General features: G+C 37.3%; 1 protein-coding gene across 1 annotated transcript in view; it reads right to left on the bottom strand.

Moving 5' to 3' along the window:
* The window catches only part of LOC100445724 (EF-hand calcium-binding domain-containing protein 3), a 544,420-nt gene that overhangs the window by 186,877 nt on the left and 336,481 nt on the right, over positions 1-21,062 (bottom strand). Inside the window, exons 59-63 of the mRNA XM_063718854.1 lie at positions 19,690-19,794; positions 19,080-19,130; positions 11,887-11,991; positions 2,646-2,699; positions 1,330-1,434 (exon numbers count right to left, since the gene is read on the bottom strand). Coding sequence (XP_063574924.1) covers positions 1,330-1,434; positions 2,646-2,699; positions 11,887-11,991; positions 19,080-19,130; positions 19,690-19,794 — 420 coding nt within the window. The remainder of the gene's footprint in view (positions 1-1,329; positions 1,435-2,645; positions 2,700-11,886; positions 11,992-19,079; positions 19,131-19,689; positions 19,795-21,062) is intronic.

The following is a 21,062-nucleotide window of genomic DNA, read 5'->3' as shown; positions in this document are numbered from 1 at the left end:
CTCTCAGTAGTACCTGAGTAAAATGCAAATCATAACAATTATATGTACCTGCCCACTTTTCTGTATTGGGAATGTAGGGAAAATAACATTCCCTACTGCTGTTTGTGGGAATTCAAATTACGATAACTTTTCCAGAAAGAAATTTGACAGAATAAAATATCTTCCATTTTGCAACTTTACTTAAAGAAATCTAATCTTGACAAATTTTAGGATGTTTGCAAAGTTTTCTCCACAAGGCTGCCAAAGAAAATAAGGACATATATTCATAGACAGGAAACTGGAAATATACATCTCCAATTTTTTATATTTATTTATTTAATTTTGAGATGGAGTCTCACTCTGTCGCCCAGACTGCAATGCAGTGACACGATCTTGGCTCACTGCAACCTCCTCCTCCTGGGTTCAAGCAATTCTCCTGCCTCAGCCTCCTGAGTAGCTGGGACTACAGGCGCATGCCACCACGCCCGGCTAATTTTTTGTATTTTTAGTAGAGACAGGGTTTCACCATGTAAGCCAGGATGGTCTCAATCTCCTGATCTCGTGATCTGCCCACCTCGGCCTCCCAAAGTGCTGGGATTACAAGCGTGAGCCACCACACCAGGCCACACATCTCAAATTTTTGAGAGTAGTTATTATTTTGAGGTAGGAAATAGAAATGTTTTGATATTTTCTTATCTGCATTACCAAGGTTTTCTATGATGAATCACATTAATAGTTTGAAGACATAAGAATGATAAATTAATATATACATAAATTTTATCTATCTATTTATCTTTATCATCTATTCATCATCTAAAAAGTGCTGAAGGAAAATGCTCTAAAATATTAACTTTGATTATCTTTGGGTTATGAAATTAAAAACATTTTTTATTTTTCTGAATTTTTTGGTTTTATTTCACCTAATAATAAGTTAAGAAATGTAGCCTTTTCTCAATGTACAAAATTATCCACTTGTTGGTAAACTACATATTCTATTTTTCAGAAACACATGCAGCTACTTTATTTAGTTTCTTTCTATTGTCTCTCTACTCCTGTTTCTTTCCCCTCCTCTCTCTCTATTTTCTTGTCCCTTTTATTTTTCTTTTAATCTGTTTCTACAAATCTAGCTAATCAATAACCTGAAGATGTGAATAATGAATTTGAACTTTGATAGCAACTTACAGCTGAAAGGTTTGATGATTTTCAATTAAAATCTAAGTGATGAAATTTTTCTTTGTATTAGCATTAGCTTTTAACAATTTTTAAGGATTTTTAGTTTATTTTGGAATGTTTTTATATATCCACAAAACCAGGCTACCTAAAAAACCCAGTGGCATCCATAAGACTTACCATTAACTGGCAATGTTTTCAGCAAGTTCAAGTGTTCATTAGGCATGAGCTCAATCCCCAAGTTTCCTAAAACACTTTTAAGTTTATTTGTATCAACTTTGTCTCCTTTGAAAGAAAAAAAAGTTGTTCACACATGGCAATTTTAGGATATTATAATTACCAGGAATAATGAAAAAGCTGGACCATATAATGACATCTTTACTTATGCATTCTCACATATTCCTTTTTTTAAAAAATTTTACTTTAAGTTTCGGGATACAAGTGCAGAACACGTAAGTTTGTTACATAGGTATACGTGTGCCATGGTAGTTTGCTGCACCTATCAACCCATCATCTAGCCATTAAACCCTGCACGCATTAGCTATTTGTCCTAATGCTATCCCTCCCCTTGCCCCCCACCTCCTGACTGGCCCTGGTGTGTGTTGTTCCCCTCCCTGTGTTCCTGTGTTCTCATTGTTCAACTCCCACTTATAAGTGAGAACACAGAGTGTTTGGTTTTCTGGTCCTGTGTTAGTTTGCGGAGGATGATGGCTCCCAGCTTCATCCATGTCCCTGCAAAGGACATGGTCTCATTCATTTTTATGGCTGCATAGTATTCCATATTCTCACGTATTCTAATAGCGTTTAAGGATGAGTGAGATAGAACTTCCTTGATTCTTCATGAGAAGAGACAGCAGTCTCCTAAGCCTAATGTAAAGACATGCTAGCACTGAAGAAAATCCGATTGTACAGTCAGCCTATAATTTAGGGATATCTAGTCTTTTTTTGTTTTTAATGCTGAATCATGTGATTATTATTTAAAACAACCCAATCTACTGAATCCTTTAAAAATATTTATGTACTTATTTTCTGTGCCTATCTAGATGTTGACTGCTTAAACCGGAAGTTATTAACTCAAAAGCTCACAAGGGTCTGGAGGTAAAGGAAAGGAGTGAAATTGGCTTTGGTGAAGCAAAGAGCACATGCTTTATCCAAAGAGAAAAAACATCAGCAATTTTGTGAGTAAATGCAGATTCAGTGTTTCCAGACCTTATGAAAGTGGATAGCAGTTTGGATTCAACCATGGGTGGCCAATTTGTGACTGCTGATTAAAATACTGGTTCAGATCAGCATATTATTGTTAGAAATCACAGAAAATACAATTTATTACTCAAATATACCATTCATTTTCATGTCCAAGTCCTAAATAACCAAAGGGAGAACAGTTCTATATAAATATGTAAAATATCAGCACAAATACATTTAATATTGGGAAAGCACCATGCAAAATACAAATGAGTTAGAATTCAAGTAAAAATATTTTAGTAATGTCTTACCCGTAAAATATTTCATTTCATTCATCAACTTTTCCAGATCAACCTTACCATTAACTGTAAGACAAGGAATAAATTGCTCAGAAACATGACAATGAGATTATGAAAATGATGTTGCACAGAGGAGAATTTAGTATTTGTTTGCTTTAGAACATGTAACTTTTGCTACACCCTTCATAAGAAAGCTCAAATGATAATAAACACAATTATTTCCTAAATACAATTAATATTTCAGCAGCACTGAAGTTTTATGTTTTGGGGGAGAAAAGTGACTAATTCCTAGTTTCTGAAAAAAAGTAGTTTTTCTTCTAGCAGCAAAGTAATACTTACTTCATGTTGATGAAAAAAATCCAGCTATAACCCAGGAATCACAGAAGATTAAAAATGTAGTTATTTCATGAATTCAATAAACTTTTAACACAAAATACCAGTAGAGTGGCCAGAAAAGTATATCAATTTTTAATAGTCTTGCTAAGTCTATGGTGAGAAGAATTTTTTGATCCTTAATCTACATCTATTCAAGTATTCCTGGACACAAATAATTTCTGTGTCAACACCAGCTACATGTCAGGACAGCATGAAAATGTGTTTTTGTTCAACTGGACTATTATAGGTAATCAAGCCCATCACGGAAAAAGATAAGATCTTTGAAGGGGATTATTGCTCTTTCGGCTTTGTGTATGGTTTGCTATGGTGGGGAGTCAACTAAATCCTTTTGTCTTTTGATTGCCCAACTGGTTTTTAATGAAAAATTAAAAAAATTAATGGAAGGGCTCTCTGCCATAGGCTATTTAATTGGGGGATTTCCATTGAGAACTAGGCCCTCAAGGAGTTTTATTTCATTAAAATATTCTAAATGTATCTCAAATCATAAGGAATCTATTAGCAGGAATAAAAACATTCTGTGTATCAAGGAAAATTACATTTACCTGTAATTTTTTTTAACTTTTTTTAAAGTTCAGGGATACAGGTGCAGGTTTGTTATGTAGGTAAACGTGTCATGGGGGTTTGTTGTACAGATTATTTCATCACCCACGTATTAAGCCGAGGACCTGATAGTTATTTTTTCTGCTCCTCTCCCTCCTTCCAACTTCTACCCTCAGGTAGATCCCAGTGTCTGTTGTTCCCCTGTATATGCCCATGTGCTCTCATCATTTAGCTCCTACTTATAAATGAGAAGGTGCGGTATTTAGTTTTCTGTTCCCGTGTTAGTTTGCCAAGGATAGTGGCCTCCTGCTCCATCCATGTCCCTGCAAAGGACGTGATCACTTTTTTTTTAAATGGCTGCATCGTATTTCATGGTGTAGATGTACTACACGTAATATTCTTCTTTTGTGTTTACCGTAACCAACCGTAATCAAAGTTCTGAAAGGGATCTGCAAATATGGAGACCTGAATAGGAATCATTGTCTCTTTTACTACCACCTCCAAGCTGTTTGCCTTTTGGGAATCAAATGCTACTGTCTCTAGAGGCTGCTAGGCATATATCAAGCCTTAGGCTCTGATAGTATCCTGGAAGAAAGAATGGGCATGGGACTCTTTCCCCCATGGACTAGGAAAGCATCAGGAAAGTGTCAGAGCATGGGAATAGAACTAAGAAGCAGTAGACTTGGGGAAACACTTGGCACATAAAATCCTAAAGACCCTGATGAAGGCCAATAAAGGCCAGCATGAGGTGTTCCCGGTTCCTATGACTCCTAAAAAGCCAAGGAGTAAAATAGGTGGGCAGAAACGTTCATTCTCCTGAGGTGGTGAAAGTACAAAGATGTCAGAACAGAAGCTTCTTTCCACTCTTTAAGTTCAAAAATAGTCTGCCATGAAACGTGTAATATGAAATTTTACTTAAAGACTCTTGAAATATAAGAGAGATGATATAGGCCGGGGGCCATGGCTCACGCCTGTAATCCCAGCACTTTGAGAGACCGAGGCAGACAGATCACGAGGTCAGGAGATCAAGACCATCCTGGCTAACACGGTGAAACCCCGTCTCTACTAAAAATACAAAAAATGAGCCAGGCATGGTGGTGGGCGCCTGTACTCCCAGCTACTTGGGAGGCTGAGGCAGGAGAATGCCATGAACCTGGGGGGCGGAGCTTGCAGTGAGCCAAGATCGTGCCACTGCACTCCAGCCTGGGCGACAAAAAAAAAAAAAAAAAAAAAAAAAGAGATGATATAAGATAAATTCTAATAAAAGTAGTAAATTACCTCAGTAAAACTTGGGAGCTGATTGTTTGTTGGAGTTGGGAATGTATAGTTGGGGAAGTGAAGACATTCTAAAGCTCTCATGGTTGGAGGTAGAGGAAGTGGTAGGAGGAGTAAGAGTATTCTAGATATTAGTCTATTGAGATTGTGTGTGTGTGTGTATGTGGTGGGGTATGAGACAGAGAAAAAGTAAAATATCTGATGGGAAAGAGTATCTTGATGGAGAATAAAGCAGTATTTTTTTTGCCAGTATAGTAAAGTTACATGTACGTATGACAGTGAATGAGAGGAAAGGGAATGTAAGAATTAAAGAAATGAGAACCTCTTCTGGAACTTTAAAAATTATGAAGAAAACAAATATAATTAATGACAACTTGAATAAAGCAGTAATAATAAGCAGAAGAAAGAAAGAAAACAACAGTGGAAAATAAATAGTAAACATAAATTAAGTTGAAAGAAATAAAATTAAATATAGTCAGTATTATACCATGTCTGAACAAACAGGAATTTCTCCTTAAAAGGAAAAAATTGTCAGTTGGGTTTTTAATAACTCAGCTTTTTGAAGTCTCCAGGAAATACACTCCAACCAAATAATAAAGAAGATTGAAAACAAAAGCGTAGGCAAAAATATTCAAGGCAAATTCAAGCGAAAGGAAACCACTCTGGGCAATAGTAATGTCAAATGAAGTGGAATTTAAAGCATCAAATGAATGTAGATAAGAGGGACATCAAAGGTTAAAATTTATTAAGAATGATATAACAGTCACGAACCTGTAAATATCAAGTAAACATAAAGCAAAGAAAATTAGTAATGCAAGAAGAATTTTATAAAAACACAATTAAAGTAGGAGACCTCACCTCTCTTAAAATGGGAAGATTCAGTAGATAAAATATAAGTAAGGACATAAAGGAACTGAATAATACAATCAATATCCTTTATTTAATAATACATATATATGTATATATATATATATATAAAACTCTGAGTACATCCTCTAGAGGCTATATATTCTTTCTCATATGCCTACAGATTTATAAAAATTGATAAAGTACATGGTCATAATAAAAACGGTAAAAAACTAGAGATGTTTTTTAATACCTTATTGGATATGTTACCTGATCATAACTTCACAATTTATATGTAAAAAAATGAAAAAAAAGGAAATTAAGAAACATATTGCTAGATAATGTTTGCACTGATTACAAGCTACCTAGTAAAAAGTAATGACTAAGGTAACTCTTCATAATGAAACCAAAAGGACTGAGTGAAGCTGCATTCAGAAGAAAATGTATGGTTTAAACTTCATTATTAAAGCAGAAAGACAAAAAGGAACTAAGCATGCCACCCAAGGTAGGGGGTGGCAACCATAGAGGAAGAAACAAAAACCTATGAGATTGGAATTAATACAGGTAAAAATATAAATTAACAAAATAAAAAACAGTGAAAGACAGTGAAAATACAAATGAATACAAAAGCTAGTTATTTGAAAAACCAATAAAATATATTTTGTTCTGATGGGCTGATTAAGAGAAAAAGGAATCAAAGACATTTAAGAATAGGAAAAGAAAGAGAGCCATATCATTCAGGCTCTGGCAGGTAAATATATCTTTGAACGGAGCACTCAAGAATGAACTTATTTACAAAGGTATGGCCTGGATAAAGGGGAACCAAGAGATGATGAAAATCCAGATGGGGTTGGGGTACTGGGACAGAGGGAAGCCATTAGCCTTGTTCCTGGGTTTAAAAGTGAAAAGATTTAATGTGGCACATATACACCATGGAATACTATGCAGCCATAAAAAAGGATGAGTTCATGTCCTTTGCAGGGACATGGATGCAGCTGGAAACCATCATTCTCAGCAAACTAACACAAGAACAGAAAACCAAACACTGCATGCTCTCACTCGTAAGTGGGAGTTGAACGATGAGAACACAGGGAGGGGAACATCACATATCAGGGCCTGTCTGGGGATAGGGGGCTGGAGGAGGGACAGCATTAGGAGAAATACCTAATGTAGGTGATGGGTTGATGGGTGCAGCAAATCACCATGTCACATATATACCTATGTAACAAAACTGCACATTCTGCACATGTACCCCAGAACTTAAAGTATGAAAAAAAAAGTGAAAAGATTTAGAAGGGAGAAGTAAAACTTTCTCTATTTACAGATGACATGATAGTTTATGTAAAAAATCCTAAGGAGTTTACAAAACAACTATTAGAATTAATAATTTAGCAAGATCACAGAATATAAAGTTAATATACCAAAATCAGCTATTCTTTTTTTATATACTACCTGCCGGGTGAGGTATCAGAGCCCTGGTAATGAAAAGTGATTGGCTTGTGGGTAGTAAGAATAATTTATGGACCACAGTATAGCTTTGAAAAGGCAAGCGCTGCAGAAAAGTGCAGTGGGGCACGTCGGCAAGAGAGGAATGAGTGTGTCACGGTGGATTTTCCTTAGGGGTATTTATGGACCTTAAAGCGGGAGCTTAAGGGTAATTTGGATCATCTTAGCCACATACGTCATGATAAATAATTACATTTGTAGACATTTTGGTGCCTTGATGCCAGCAAGGTTTGCACAATGAGTTTCGACATGCACGCATTCCGGAGATGTATAGAAATTCTAGTTTCTTATACATTTTTGGAAAAAAAACCTGTTACCAGATGGTGGCTTTAGATAATAGGGAAGTCTAACTACTTCTAAATTCCTCTGATAAGGACTTTTGCCCCTGGAGGTCTGCTTGATGGCTATCAGGTGATCTCTGCTCTCCTCACTACCAAGAAATAATTTGAAAACAAAATTTCAAAAACTCCACTTCCAATAGCATTGGAAAACATTACATATTAGAAATAAATTTAACCAAAGATGTAAAAAGACTTTTACACTGAAAACTATAAAACATTGCTAAGAGAAATTAAATACCTAAATAAAGATAGCCCATTATTTATCAATTGGAAGACTCAATATCATCAAGATGTCAGTTCTTGCAAAATCAATCTATAGATTCACTGCAATCCCAGTATGCTTTTTTTTTGTGTGTAGAAATTGACAAATTGATTCTAAAATTATATGGAAAAAAAGAACGTAGAATATCTAAAGCAATCATGGGAAAAAGACAAGACTGGGCATATTCAGGGTGGCATGGCTGGAAAAAAAGAAGAGAAAGAAGAAAGAACAATGTTGGAGGATAAGAAGAATATTGAACTTACAAAGTCATTTGATTTTTCAAGGGAGATACCAAAACATTTTGATGGGGAAAGGAAATTCTTTTCAACAAATGATGTTGGAATAACTAGAAATCCATATAGAAAAGAGTGAACCTCAACTCATACATCACACCACACACAAATATTAAAGACAGATCAACTGACTTAATTGTAAAAGTTAAAAACTTAAAGCTTTTAGATGAAAACGTAGGAGAATATCTTTGTAACTTGGATTTCCTAGATAAGATACGGAAAGCAATAATTATAAAGAAAGAGAAACATCTAAGTAAGGTTTCATCAAAATTAACAACTTTTGCTTACCAAATAACACCATTAAGATAACGAAAAGGCAAACCATAGACTGAGAGAAAACATATCTGAGAAATGGCTAGTATCCAAGATAAATAAAGAATTCCTAGAACTCAATAAACAACCCTAAGTGGGCAAAAAAATTTGAACAGAAACATTACAAAGGAAGGTATATAACTTGCTATCAAACAGTTGAAAAAGTATCCAATATCATTAGTCATCAGGGAAATGTAAATTAACGCAATATTGAAATACCACCACACACTGACCTGAAGGACTAAAATCAAAAATATTGATAACACCAAATGTTGGTAAAGAGTGAAGCGAATAGAACTCTTAGACATTGTTGGTGGTAGTATAAAATGGTGCATCCACTTTGGAAAAATCTCTGGCAATTTCTTATAAAGCTAAAAATGCATCTACTTTATGATGCAGCATTTCCATACCTAGATATTTACCCAATAGAAAGAAAACACAAGTCCACATATAACTTGTGTAAGAATGTTCATAGCAGCTTTATTCATTATAGTAAAATACTAGTAAAAACATGCATCCAACAATAGAAGAGATAAACATGTTATAATATATTTGTACAATAGATTACTGCTCAGCAGTGAAAACAAATGAATTACTGATACAAGCAACAACATGGATGAATCTAAAAACAGTTATGCTTAGTAAAAGAAGTTTTGGCAGACCATATTTTCAAAAAATGGCTGAGATAGCCCATTCCACATCCTCTTCTTAAAACGCGACTGATGCGGCAGGGCACGGTGGCTCATACCTGTGCACTGTGGGAGGCTGAGGCCTGTGGATCTCTAGCGGTCAGGAGTTCGAGACTAGCCTGGCCAACATGGCGAAAACCCATCTCTACTAAAAATACAGAAAAGACTAGCTGGGTGTGGTGGTGTGTGCCTGTAGTCCCAGCTACTTGGGATGCTGAGGCATGAGAATTGCTGGAACCCGGGAGGAGGAGGCTGCAGTGAGCCAAGATCGCACACTGCACTCCAGCCTGGGTGACACAGCGAGACTGTCTAAAAAAAAAAAAAAAAGAAAAAGAAAAAGAAAACATTAACTGATACATCTCCCACCAAGAGCTTAGACTGAGTCGAGGCAGGGTTTTGCCATGGCTTTGACAATAACATTGGTGAAAATGATGCTATGTGACTTTTGAGGCTATATCACACAAAGGATCGTTTTCATCTGGCATTCTCTCTCTCTCTCTGTCAGAATGTTTCAATTTGGTACCCAACAACTGTGCTATACAGGGGCCCAAAATAGCTCATGCAGTGAGACCATATGGAGAACACACTTGGAGAGAAGCAGAGACTGCCTCCAGCCCCAATCCAATAACTATCATCAACTGCCAGACTTGGGTGAATGAGCTCATAGATGATTCCAAACCCTAACTTCTGAGTTTTCTAGCTGAGGTCCCAGACATCACTAATCAGAGATAACCCATTCTCACTATGTCCTGTCTGAATTCCTGACCTACAGAATCTGTAAGCATAACAAGTAGTTGCTTTATGCCACCAACTTTTGGAGTAATTATGTTGCAGCATTAGAAAACTGGAATACAGGCTTTATACAAAAGAGTACTTACTATATGAGCCATTTATATGTTTTGGGGTAGGTAAAATTAATTTACGGTAGAAAAAATTGGCGTATTGGTTGCTTCTAGGGTGGGGTGAGAACTGGGATGGAGCATGAAGGAAATTTCCGGAGTGACAGGAATGTTCTATATCTTGATGTTTGGGTTACACAGGTATACTCATATGTCAAAACTCAGCAATCATGCACTGTAGATGTATATCAGTAATTACATTAACTGTACTAAAAACTAACCAAAAGAGAAAAAAGAGAAAGATTGTCAGACTCAAAAAACGGAATCTAATTATATGCTGTGTACAAGACATACCCTTTAACAATGTGGGCACAGATAGACTGAAAATCAAAGGAGGGAAAAGATATACTATGAAAACAGAAAAAAGCTAGTAACACTGGTAATATGGACAAAGTAGTATTTAAGGCAAGAAGAATTACAAGAAGTAAAAAGGGACATTTTATAATGACAAATGCATCAACTTGAAAAAGAAAATATAATACTAAAATAGCTCAACCACACCTAAAGTAAAAGTACATGTGTACATTTAACTCATTATCTTTACAAAGTTCCCTATTTCATTTTTAACTTTTATTTGGAATGGCTGAATGATAACAATCACTACCTTTCTCAGATAATTGTTGGGGGTATTCCAGTTATAATCCATCACTGGCATTTCTCTTTTTTTCTCTCCCATTTATTTGTCTTTCTCTGTTAACTTTCTTTCATTATATTCTAGCACCGTCCACCAAATCCACAATTTTGCCAACTTAATTTTCCTCTTTCTGTGTATTTTCTGGCCTATTGGTGGCCCTGTTAACACTTTCATTTATTTTTAGTAATAGTTCAACAAATTCCTTACTTAAGGTTATAAAATAACATTACAAACCCAGGGCAGGATTAGGAATTAATAATAAGGTGGAGATTTTATTTTGGCCGGGGGTTTCAGAAATTCTGAAATTCTGCCTATAATAAATTACTACTTACCTGTAGGTCCCCAAGATAAATACAGTCCCAGGAAATGACTGATAATTTTTAGAGTCCAAATCTCTTGAGGTACATCTTCGCATAATATGAGCCAGTAGTGCTTTAAAAGATTCAGGCAGATGTGGACTATGGGTATAGTCTATTTCATTACTCTCAAACCTAAAACTGGGTCTCAAATTTTACCACTGTTACTTGGAAAAAGGTTAATACAACGTATACATGCCAGCATCAGGGGAAATGGAAACGGAGAGGAGCTGGTTTAAATTGTCCACCATAAACCTTTCTCCATAGGACCCATATGAAAGTGAGAGACAGATAGACAAACACTGATTCAGATGGGTGTCATGTACAGCAGGTCTACCTAGCCACAGTAAAAGGGAAAAAACCATAAAAGATTAAGTGCCCTTAAAAAAATAAATACTGATGTCACCTATTAGCAAATGTGGCCAAACGTGTGGATTGGAATTTGAGCAATACCTATCAATTCTCCCTACCTTACAGGGAATACAAAGAAAAGCTGAATATAAAAACAGAGAGAGAGAATGAATAATGATCATGAAATCTTTCTCCAAATACACATGCAACCAGCAAGAGATAGCATGTGTTCTTCCTTTGGACCCAAGTTTTTCCTCTAAGGTTTTCAGAATGCCTTCTTGATGCCAAATAAACACTTTTTTTTTTTTAAAGAGACAGAGTCTTGCTATGTTGCCCAGGCTGAAGTGCAGTGGCTATTCACAGGCACAAGCATAGCGCACTGCAGCCTTGAACTCCTGGCCTCAAGTGATCCTCCTGCCTCAGCCTCCAGTGTAGCTGGGACTACAGGTAAGCACCACTGAATCCAGGTCCAAATAACATTTTTAATGATTGTTATAAATAGGCTTATAAGACTAGTTCTTCTGTAGGGTTCAGTAATATCTAAAATTCTCACCATCAACTGGTAGGTTTTGTGTTAGATCTTCAAGTTCTTTTTCAGTGAGGTTTATGCCCATGTTTCCCAAAACCATGTCCACTTTGCTGGAGTCAATCTTCCCTCCTTATTAAAAGAGAGAGATATAAGCAAAAGTTAATGTCTCTAAAATGTGGGGAAAACTATCAATTTCTGAGGATTATGGTTAATATTTTCATACAAAAGACCAAATACTAATAAGACATTTACAGGTGTACAGAGTCAGTAACAGACTTAGAATTAGAGCTTGTTGTTTTAATAGCCATGATAAGCATACCCAGTATAAAGTTTTAAAGGTGACTGAATTACTTCTCGTAGAATTTCAGCAAGGTGACAATCCAATGTTTCTAATTCATTTTCTCTGGTTTTCATTGTATTTATTTTTACAATTAACTTCTAGTTATGTTAAGGGATGCTGGATTTTCCATTCCCATTTTCTTTTTTTCTAAAAAAATTTTAAAAATTTATTCTAAAAAAAAAAAAAAGGATACATATGCAGAAAGTGCAGGTTTGTTACATAGGTATACATGTGCCATGTTGCTTTGCTGCACCTATTGACCCATCCTCTAAGTTCCCTCCCCTGACCCCCATCCCCAATAAGCCCTGGTGTGTGTTGTTCCTCTCTCTGTGTCTATGTGTTCGCATGTTCAACTCCCACTTATAAGTGAGAACATGTGGTGTTTGGTTTTCTGTTCCTGTGTTAGTTTGCTGAGGATGATGGCTTCCAGCTTCATCTATGTCCCTGCAAAGGACATGATCTCATTCCTTTTTATGGCTGCACAGTATTCCATGGTGTATAAGTACTCCATTTTCTTTATCCAGTCTATCATTGATGGGCATTTAAGTTGGTTCCATGTCTTTGCTATTGCAAATAGTGCTGCAGTAAACATACGTGTGCATGTGTCTTTATGGTAGAATAACATATTCTTTTGGGTATATACTCAGTAATAGGGTTGCTGGGTCAAATGGTATTTCTGGTTCTAGATCCTTGAGGAATCGCCACACTGTCTTCCACAATGGTTGAACTAATGTACATTCCCACCAACAGTGTAAAAGCATTCCTATTTCTCCACAGCCTTGCCAGCATCTATTGTTTCCTGACTTTTTAATAATTGCCATTCTGACTGGCATGAGATGGTATCTCATTGTGGTTTTGATTTGCATTTCTCTGATGATCAGTGATGTTGAGCTTTTTTCATATGTTTGTTGGCTGCATAAATGTCTTCTTTTGAGAAGTGTCTGTTCACATACTTTGTCCACTTTTTGATGGGGTTGTTTTGTTCTTGTAAATTTGTTTAAGTTCCTTGTAAATTCTGGATATTAGACCTTTGTCAGAGGGTAGATTGCAAAAATTTTCTCCCATACTCTAGGTTGCCTGTTCACTTTGATGATAGTTTATTTTGCTGTGCAGAAGCTCTTTAGTTTAATTAGATCCCATTTGTCAATTTTGGCTTTTGTTCCAATTGCTTCTAATGTTTTTGTCATGAAGTCTTTGCCCATGCCTATGTCCTGATGGTATTGCCTAGGTTTTCTTCTAGGGTTTTTATGGTTTTGGGTTTTACATTTAAATCTTTAATCTATCTTGAGTTAATTTTTGTATACGGTGTAAGGAAGGGGTCCAGTTTCAGTTTTCTGCATATGGCTAGCCAGTTTCCCCAGCACCATTTATTGAATAGGGAATCCTTTCCCCATTGCTTTCTTTTGTCAGGTTTGTCGAAGATCAGATGGTTGTAGATGTGTGGTGTTATTTCTGAGGTCTCTGTTCTACTCCATTGGTCTATATGTCTGTTTTGGTACCAGTACCATGCTGTTTTGGTTACTGTAGCCTTGTAGCATAGTTTGAAGTCAGGTAGCGTGATGCCTCCGGCTTTGTTCTTTTTGCTTATGATTATCTTGGCTATACAGATTCTTCTTTGATTCTAAATGAAGTTTAAAATAGTTTTTTCTAATTCTGTGAAGAATGTCAATGGTAGTTTGATGGGAATAGCATTGAATCTGTAAACTACTTTGGGCAGTATGGCCATTTTCACAATATTGATTCTTCCTATCCATGAGGATGGAATGTTTTTCCATTTGTTTGTGTCCTCTCTTATTTTCTTGAGCAGTGGTTTGTAGTTCTCCTTGAAGAGGTCCTTCACGTCCCTTGTAAGTTGTATTCCTAGGTATTTTATTCTCTTTGTAGCGATTGTGAATGAGAGTCCATTCAAGATTTAGCTCTCTGCTTGTATATTGTTAGTGTAAAGGAATGCTTGTGATTTTTGCACATCGATTTTGTATCCTGAAACTTTGCTGTAGTTGCTTATCAGTTCAAAAAGTTTTTGGGTTGGGCTGATAGGGTTTTCTAAATATAAAATCATGTCATCTCCAAACAGAGACAGGTTGACTTCCTCTCTTCCTATTTGACTACTCTTTATTTTTTCCTCTTGCTTGACTGCCCTGGCCAGAACTTCCAATACTATGTTGACTAGGAGTGGTGAGAGAGGGCATCCTTGTGTTGTGCTGGTTTTCAAAGGGAATGCTTCCAGCTTTTGCCCATTCAATATGATATTGGCTGTGGGTTTGTCATAAATAGCTCTTATTATTTTGAGATATGTTCCATCAATACATAGTTTATTGAGAATTTTTAACATGAAGGGATGATGAATTTTTTTTTTTTTTTTTTTGAGACGGAGTCTCACTCTGTTGCCCAGGCTGGAGTGCAGTGGTGCGATCTCAGCTCACTGCAAGCCCCACCTCCTGGGTTCACGCCATTCTCCTGCCTCAGCCTCTCGAGTAGCTGGGACTACAGGCACCCACCACCACGCCTGGCTAATTTTTTGTATTTTTAGTAGAGACGAGGTTTCACCATGTTAGCCAGGATGGTCTCGATCTCCTGACCTCGTGATCCACCCGCCTCGGCCTCCCAAAGTGCTGGTAATACAGGCGTGAGCCACTGCGCCCAGCCGCAGGGATGTTGAATTTTATCAAAGGCCTTTTCTGCATCTATTGAGATAATCATGTGGTTTTTGTCTTTGGTTCTGTTTATGTGATGGATTATGTCGATTGATTTCTGTATGTTGAACTAGCCTTGCATCCCAGGGATGAAGCTGACTTGATCATGGTGCATAAGTTTTTTGATGTGCTGTGCTGCTGGATTTGGTTTGCCAGTTTTTTATTGAGGATTTTCGCATTGATGTTCATCAGGGATATTGGCCTGAAGTTTTCTTTTTTTGTTCTGTCTCTTCCCAGTTTTGGTATCTGGATGTTGCTGGCTTCATAAAATGAGTTAGGGAGGAGTTCCTCCTTTTCAATTGTTTGGAATAGTTTCAGAGGGAATGGTACCACCTCCTCTTTGTATTTCTGATAGAATTCAGCTGTGAATCCGTCTAGTCCTTGTTTTGGTTGGTAGGCTATTAATTACTTCCTCAATTTCAGAGCTTGTTATTGGTCTATGCAGAGATTCAACTTCTTCCTGGTTTAGTCTTGGGAGGGTGTATGCATCTAGGAATTTATCCATTTCTTCTATATTTTCTAGTTTATTTGTATAGAGGTGTTTATAGTATTCTCTGATGGCAGTTTGCATTTCTGTGGGGTCAGTGGTGATATTCTCTGCTAGCTAGCAGTCTATTTTGTTAATTTTTTCAAAAAACCAGCTCCTGGATTCGTTGATTTTTGGATGGTTTTTTGTGTGTCTATCTCCTTCAGTTCTTCTCTGGTCTTAGTTATTTCTTGTCTTCTGCTAGCTTTTGGATTACTTTGCTCTTGTCTCTCTAGCTCTTTTAATTGTTCTAGCTTTCTGATGTGGGCATTTAGTGCTATAAATTTCCCTCTTAACACTGCTTTAGCTGTGTCCTAGAGATTCTGGTACATTGTCTCTTTGTTCTCATTAGTTTCAAAGAACATCTTGATTTCTGCCTTAATTTAATTATTTACTCAGGAGTCATTCAGGAGTAGGTTGTTCAATTTCCAGGAAATTGTGTGGTTTTGAGTGAGTTTCTTAATTCTAAGTTCTAATTTGATTGCACTGTTGTCTGAGAGACTGTTATGATTTCCGTTCTTCTGCATTTGGTGAGGAGTGTTTTACCTGAAATTATGTGATCGATTTTAGAATAATTGCCATGTGGCACTGAGAAGAATGTATATTCTGTTGATTTGTGGTGGAGAGTTCTGCAGATGTCTATTAAGTCTGTTTGGTGCAGAGCTGAGTTCAAGTCCTGGATATCCTTGTTAATTTTCTGCCTCATTGATCTGTCTAATATTGACAGTGGGGTGTTAAATTCTCCCACTATTATTGTGTGGAAGTCTAAGTCTCTTTGTAGGTCTCTAAGAACTTGTTTAATGAATCTGGGTGCTCCTGTATTGGGTGCATATATATTTAGGAGAGTTAGCTCTTCTTTTTGCATTGATCCCTTTACCCTTATGTAATGCCCTTCTTTGTCTTTTTTATTTCTCCTTTGTCTTCTTTGTCTTTTTTATTTCTCCTCCACTTATGAAGGAGAAATTTTATATACAGAATTTTTATATACAGAATTTTATATACAGAATTTTTATATAGAGCTTAGTTTGGCTGTATATAAAATTCTGGGTTGAAAATTCTTTAAGAATTTTGAATATTGGCCCCCACTCTCTTCTGGCTTGTAGGGTTTCTGCACAGAGATCTGCTGTGAGTCTGATGGGCTTCCCTTTGTAGGTAACCTGACCTTTTTGTCTGGCTGCCCTTAACATTTTTTCCTCTGTTTTAACCTTGGAGAATCTGATGATTATGCATCTTGTGGTTGCTTTTCTTGAGGAATATGTTAGGGGTGTTCTTTGTATTTCCTGAATTTGAATGTTGGCCTGTCTTGCTAGGTTGGGGAAGTTCTCCTGGATAATATCCTGAAGTGTGTTTTCCAGCTTGTTTCCATTGTCTCTGTCTCCTTCTGGTATTCCAATCAATTGTAGGTTCAGTCTTTTTATGAAGTCCCCTATTACTTGGAGGCTTGGTTCATTCCTTTTCATTACTTTTTCTCTATTCTTTTCTGCATGTCTATTTCAGTGAGGTGGTCTTCAAACTCTGATATCCTTTCTTCTGCTTGGTTGATTCAGCTGTTGGTATTTGTGTATGCTTCAGGAAGTTCTTGTGCTGTGTTTTTCAGCTCCATCAGGTTGTTTATGTTCCTCTCTGAACTGATTATTCTAGTTAGCAATTCCTCTAACCATTTATCAAGGTTCTTAGCTTCTTTGCATTGGGTTAGAACATGCTCCTGTAACTCATTGTAGTTGTATTACCCATCTTCCAAAACTTACATCTGTCAGTTCATCCATCTGATCCTCCATCCAGTTCTGCACCCTTGATGGAGAGACACTGCAATCATTTGGAGGAGCAGAGGCACTCTGGCTTTTTGGGTTTTCAGCATTTTTTTTTGTTGATTCCTTCTCATCTTTGTTAGTTTTTCTTGTTTCAGTCTTTAAGATTGCTGATCCCTGGATGAGGTTTTTGTGAGAGCCTTTTTTGTTGTTGTTGATGCTGTTGTTGTCACTTTCTGCTTGATTTTCTTTCAGTAGTCACGTCCCTCTTCTGTAGGGCTGCTGGAGTTTGCTGGGGGTTCACTTCAGGCTCTATTAATCTGATTTACTCCTGTGCCTGGAGATGTAACTCAAAGAGGCTGGAGAACAGCAAAGATGAGTGCCTGCTCCTTCTTCTGGGACTTCTGATCTTAAGGGGCACCAACCTGATGCCAGTAGGATCGCTCCTGTATAGAGTGTCTGACAATTCCTGTTGGAGGGTCTCACCCAGTTGGGTAGCAAAGGCTGCAGGACTCATTTAATGAAGCACTTTGTCCTTTGGTGGAGAGGATGTGCTTCATTGGGGGGAAATCCACTCGTTTGTGCTGCCTGGATTCCTCAGAATTGCCAGGAGGACAGGCTAAGTCTGCTGGCCTGCAGAGACTGCGACTACCTCTCCCCCTAGGAGCTCAGGCCCAGGGAGATCCGAGTTCTGTCCCTGAGCCTCTCGCTGGAGTTATTGTAGATCCTGCAGGGAAGCCCCGCCCAATGAGGAAGGATGGGTCAGGATTTGGCCTGAAAAGGCACTCTGGCCACAGGCTGCCACAGCCGGTGTGTTGGGCTGTTGGGACAAGTCTTAGGACCAAGCCTTCCAGCCTCCCTGGTGCCAGAAGGGGAAAAGTACAGCCTGGAGCTATAGAAATGGGTGCCACCCTTCCCCCGCCCAGGGAGCTTAGCATGCTAGGCAGTTGCAAGTCCTTTGCTGCCCCTCCCACAAGGAATTCAAATGACTTAGACAATAGGCAGCCTCAGCTAATGCTGGTCATCCTCCCCACTGGGATTTCAGTAGGCGTAAGCAGATTCCAGTTGAGAGGCTGTAAGAAACTGTGCGTCCCAGGGGTTGGGACGCTAGGCCCCGGTGGCATGGGTTCACGAGTGGGATCTTCCAATCTGTGGGTTGCACAGTTCCGTGGAAACAGCAGAGTTCCATGGAAAAAGCTGGGTAGCAAGCTCACTCACTGCCTCCCTTGGCTGGGGGCAGGAGGTTCTCCTTCCCCATGTGGCTTGCAGGTGGACCACTGCACCACACTGTTCTTCCTTCTCTCCATTAGTCAAACTAGCCTTCTAGCCATTTTGATGAGAATCTGGATACCTTGGTTGCCGGTGAAGGATTTATATGTTTATTATGTTTTCTTTGGATGGGAGCCTCTGAACGCCGCTGCTTCTAATTGGCCATCTTGGCCCCGTCCCATAAATTTTTTTAATTTTAATTTTTGTGAGTACTTAGTAGGTGTGTATATTTATAGGGTACATGAGATGTTTTGATGCAGGCATGCAATGTATAATAATCACATTACGTAAAATGGGATATCCATCCCCTCAAACATTTATTCTTTGTCTTATAAGCAATCCAATTAACATTTTATTTAAGTTAAAAAAGTAATTTCCCTTTACTTTTTGCTGTGCAACCTTGGCTGTAATGATTTCTTCTGTCAAAATTTGGAAAATCCCAAGACAGCATGGGAATTCTGTCCGAGTTACATTATAAGAAGTGATCCCTTAAAGTAGAGGCTAATGTATAAAAGAAACAAAAGTATGTAATAATATACATGTTATGTGGTAGGATTCACAATTTAATCACAAGGAAATTATGTAAATGCCAAACATTATAATCTCAGATTAATCGGCATTTTATTAAGCATCTCCCTCACCTCTAAGAAACTTTATACCATCCAGCAATCTTTTCTGATAGACCTTTCCATCTGTAAGAAGAAGCACTGCTCAGATCATACAAGAGAAATGTGGGGCTTTACAGAAAATACAAAAACAATAATTTCAGAAGACATACTTTATGAACTGCCTTAGAAATTTTCTGACTTACTGAAAAACAATGAAATTACATAGGGTGTGGAGAACGTTATAACTTTATTAATATAGGCAGTTAATACTGACACTCTACCATGTTGAAACATATCCTTTCTTCTTATTATTTTGTGATATTTCCATTTTCCCCTATTAAATCACTCCATTCTCTTTCTTTTTCTCATTTATTCTGGCTTAAATTTTAGATCTTTCAGTAGAATCAAAAGTAATAAAAGATATAACTGAACCCTGATGACAGAAAACATGATGACACAATTGTTGATTCTCAAACTAAAAGTTGAATGGCACAAATAATCTTTTAAAATATAATGGGGTCATTTAAAATTATGTAACACGGGTCATAGATTATTTTTAAAGTAAAGTTAGATAATTTTAGAAGTTTTCACAGTTTAACAGTAAGCCTCCCTGGAAGATTACATTTTTATTTGAAATACTCACCATCAACTGGCAGATTATTTACCAGTTCTGTGAGTTCTTTATCCGTAAGCTCTATCCCCATGTTTCCTAGAATTGTTTTCATGTCATCAACATCAACTTCCTCTCCTTCAAACAGATAGAAATGGTAACACATGAGATTTTAAAGAACTACCTAATTATTCTAAATAATAATTACATTTTCTATTAATGCTAAATAAACATCTTTGATTAATCTGGAAAAAGTGAGATTACAGGCTTATTAATGAAATGTGGCATCATGTTTTGTTGCTGAAACATTGATAAGCCATAGTTAAGGTCTAGGAAACTGGACACAATCATTTCACTAAAAAATAGCTTAATTAATTAAAAAAAAAAGCAAAACTGGAGGCATCACATTACCTGACTTCAAACTATGCTATAAGACTACAGTAACCAAAACAGCATGGTACACATAGGAGAACAGACACATAGACCAATGGAACAGAATAGAGAACCCAGAAATAAAGCCACAGATCAACAGCCATCTGATCTTCAACAAAGCTGACAAAAACAAGCAATGGGGAAAGAAGGCCCTAGTCAATAAATGGTGCTTGGATAATTGGCTAGCCATTTATCAGAATGGTAGTTCTCAGAACAGGCTAGCCACATGCAGAAGAATGAAACTGCACCTTTACCTTTCACCATATATAAAAAGCAATTAGAAATGAATGAAATATTTAAATGTAAGACATCAGACTATAAGAATCCTACTTTGGGAGGCCAAGGCAGGAGGATCCTTTGAGCTCAGGAGGTCAAGACCATCCTGGGCAACATAGTGAAACCCTGTGGTGGTGTATGTTTGTAGTCTCAGCTCCTTGGGAGGCTAAAGGGGAGGACTGCTTGAGCCCAGAAGATTGAGGCTGTGGTGGGCTGTGACAGTGCCACTGCACTCCAGCTGCACTACAGCCTGGGCAACAGAGTAAGACTGTTTCAAGAAAAAAATCCCAAGCAGCAACAAAAAAAACCCTGTAAGCATTCTGGAAGAAGATCTAGGAAATGCCATTCCAGACATTGGTCTTGGAATATAATTTATGTCTCAAAAAGCAATTGTGACAAAAACAAAAATTGACAAATGGGACCTTATTAAACTAAAGAGCTTTTGCACTGTGAGAAAAACCATCAACAGAGTAAACAGCCTATAGAATGGGAGAAAATATTCACAAACTATGCATATGGCAAAGGTCTAATATCCAGAATCTATAAGTAACTTAAATCAACAGGCAAAAACAAATAATTCTATTCAAAAGTGGGCAAAAGACATTAACAGACACTTTTCAAAACAAGACATACATGCAGCCAACAAGCATATGAAAAAAATGCTCAGCATCACTAGTCATCAGAGAAATGCAAATCAA

Source organism: Pongo abelii, chromosome 19, assembly GCF_028885655.2.
Source record: "Pongo abelii isolate AG06213 chromosome 19, NHGRI_mPonAbe1-v2.0_pri, whole genome shotgun sequence".
Classification (NCBI taxonomy): domain Eukaryota; kingdom Metazoa; phylum Chordata; class Mammalia; order Primates; family Hominidae; genus Pongo; species Pongo abelii.
Note: the sequence above shows the minus strand (reverse complement) of the source record. Positions and strands in the feature narration are given on the sequence as shown.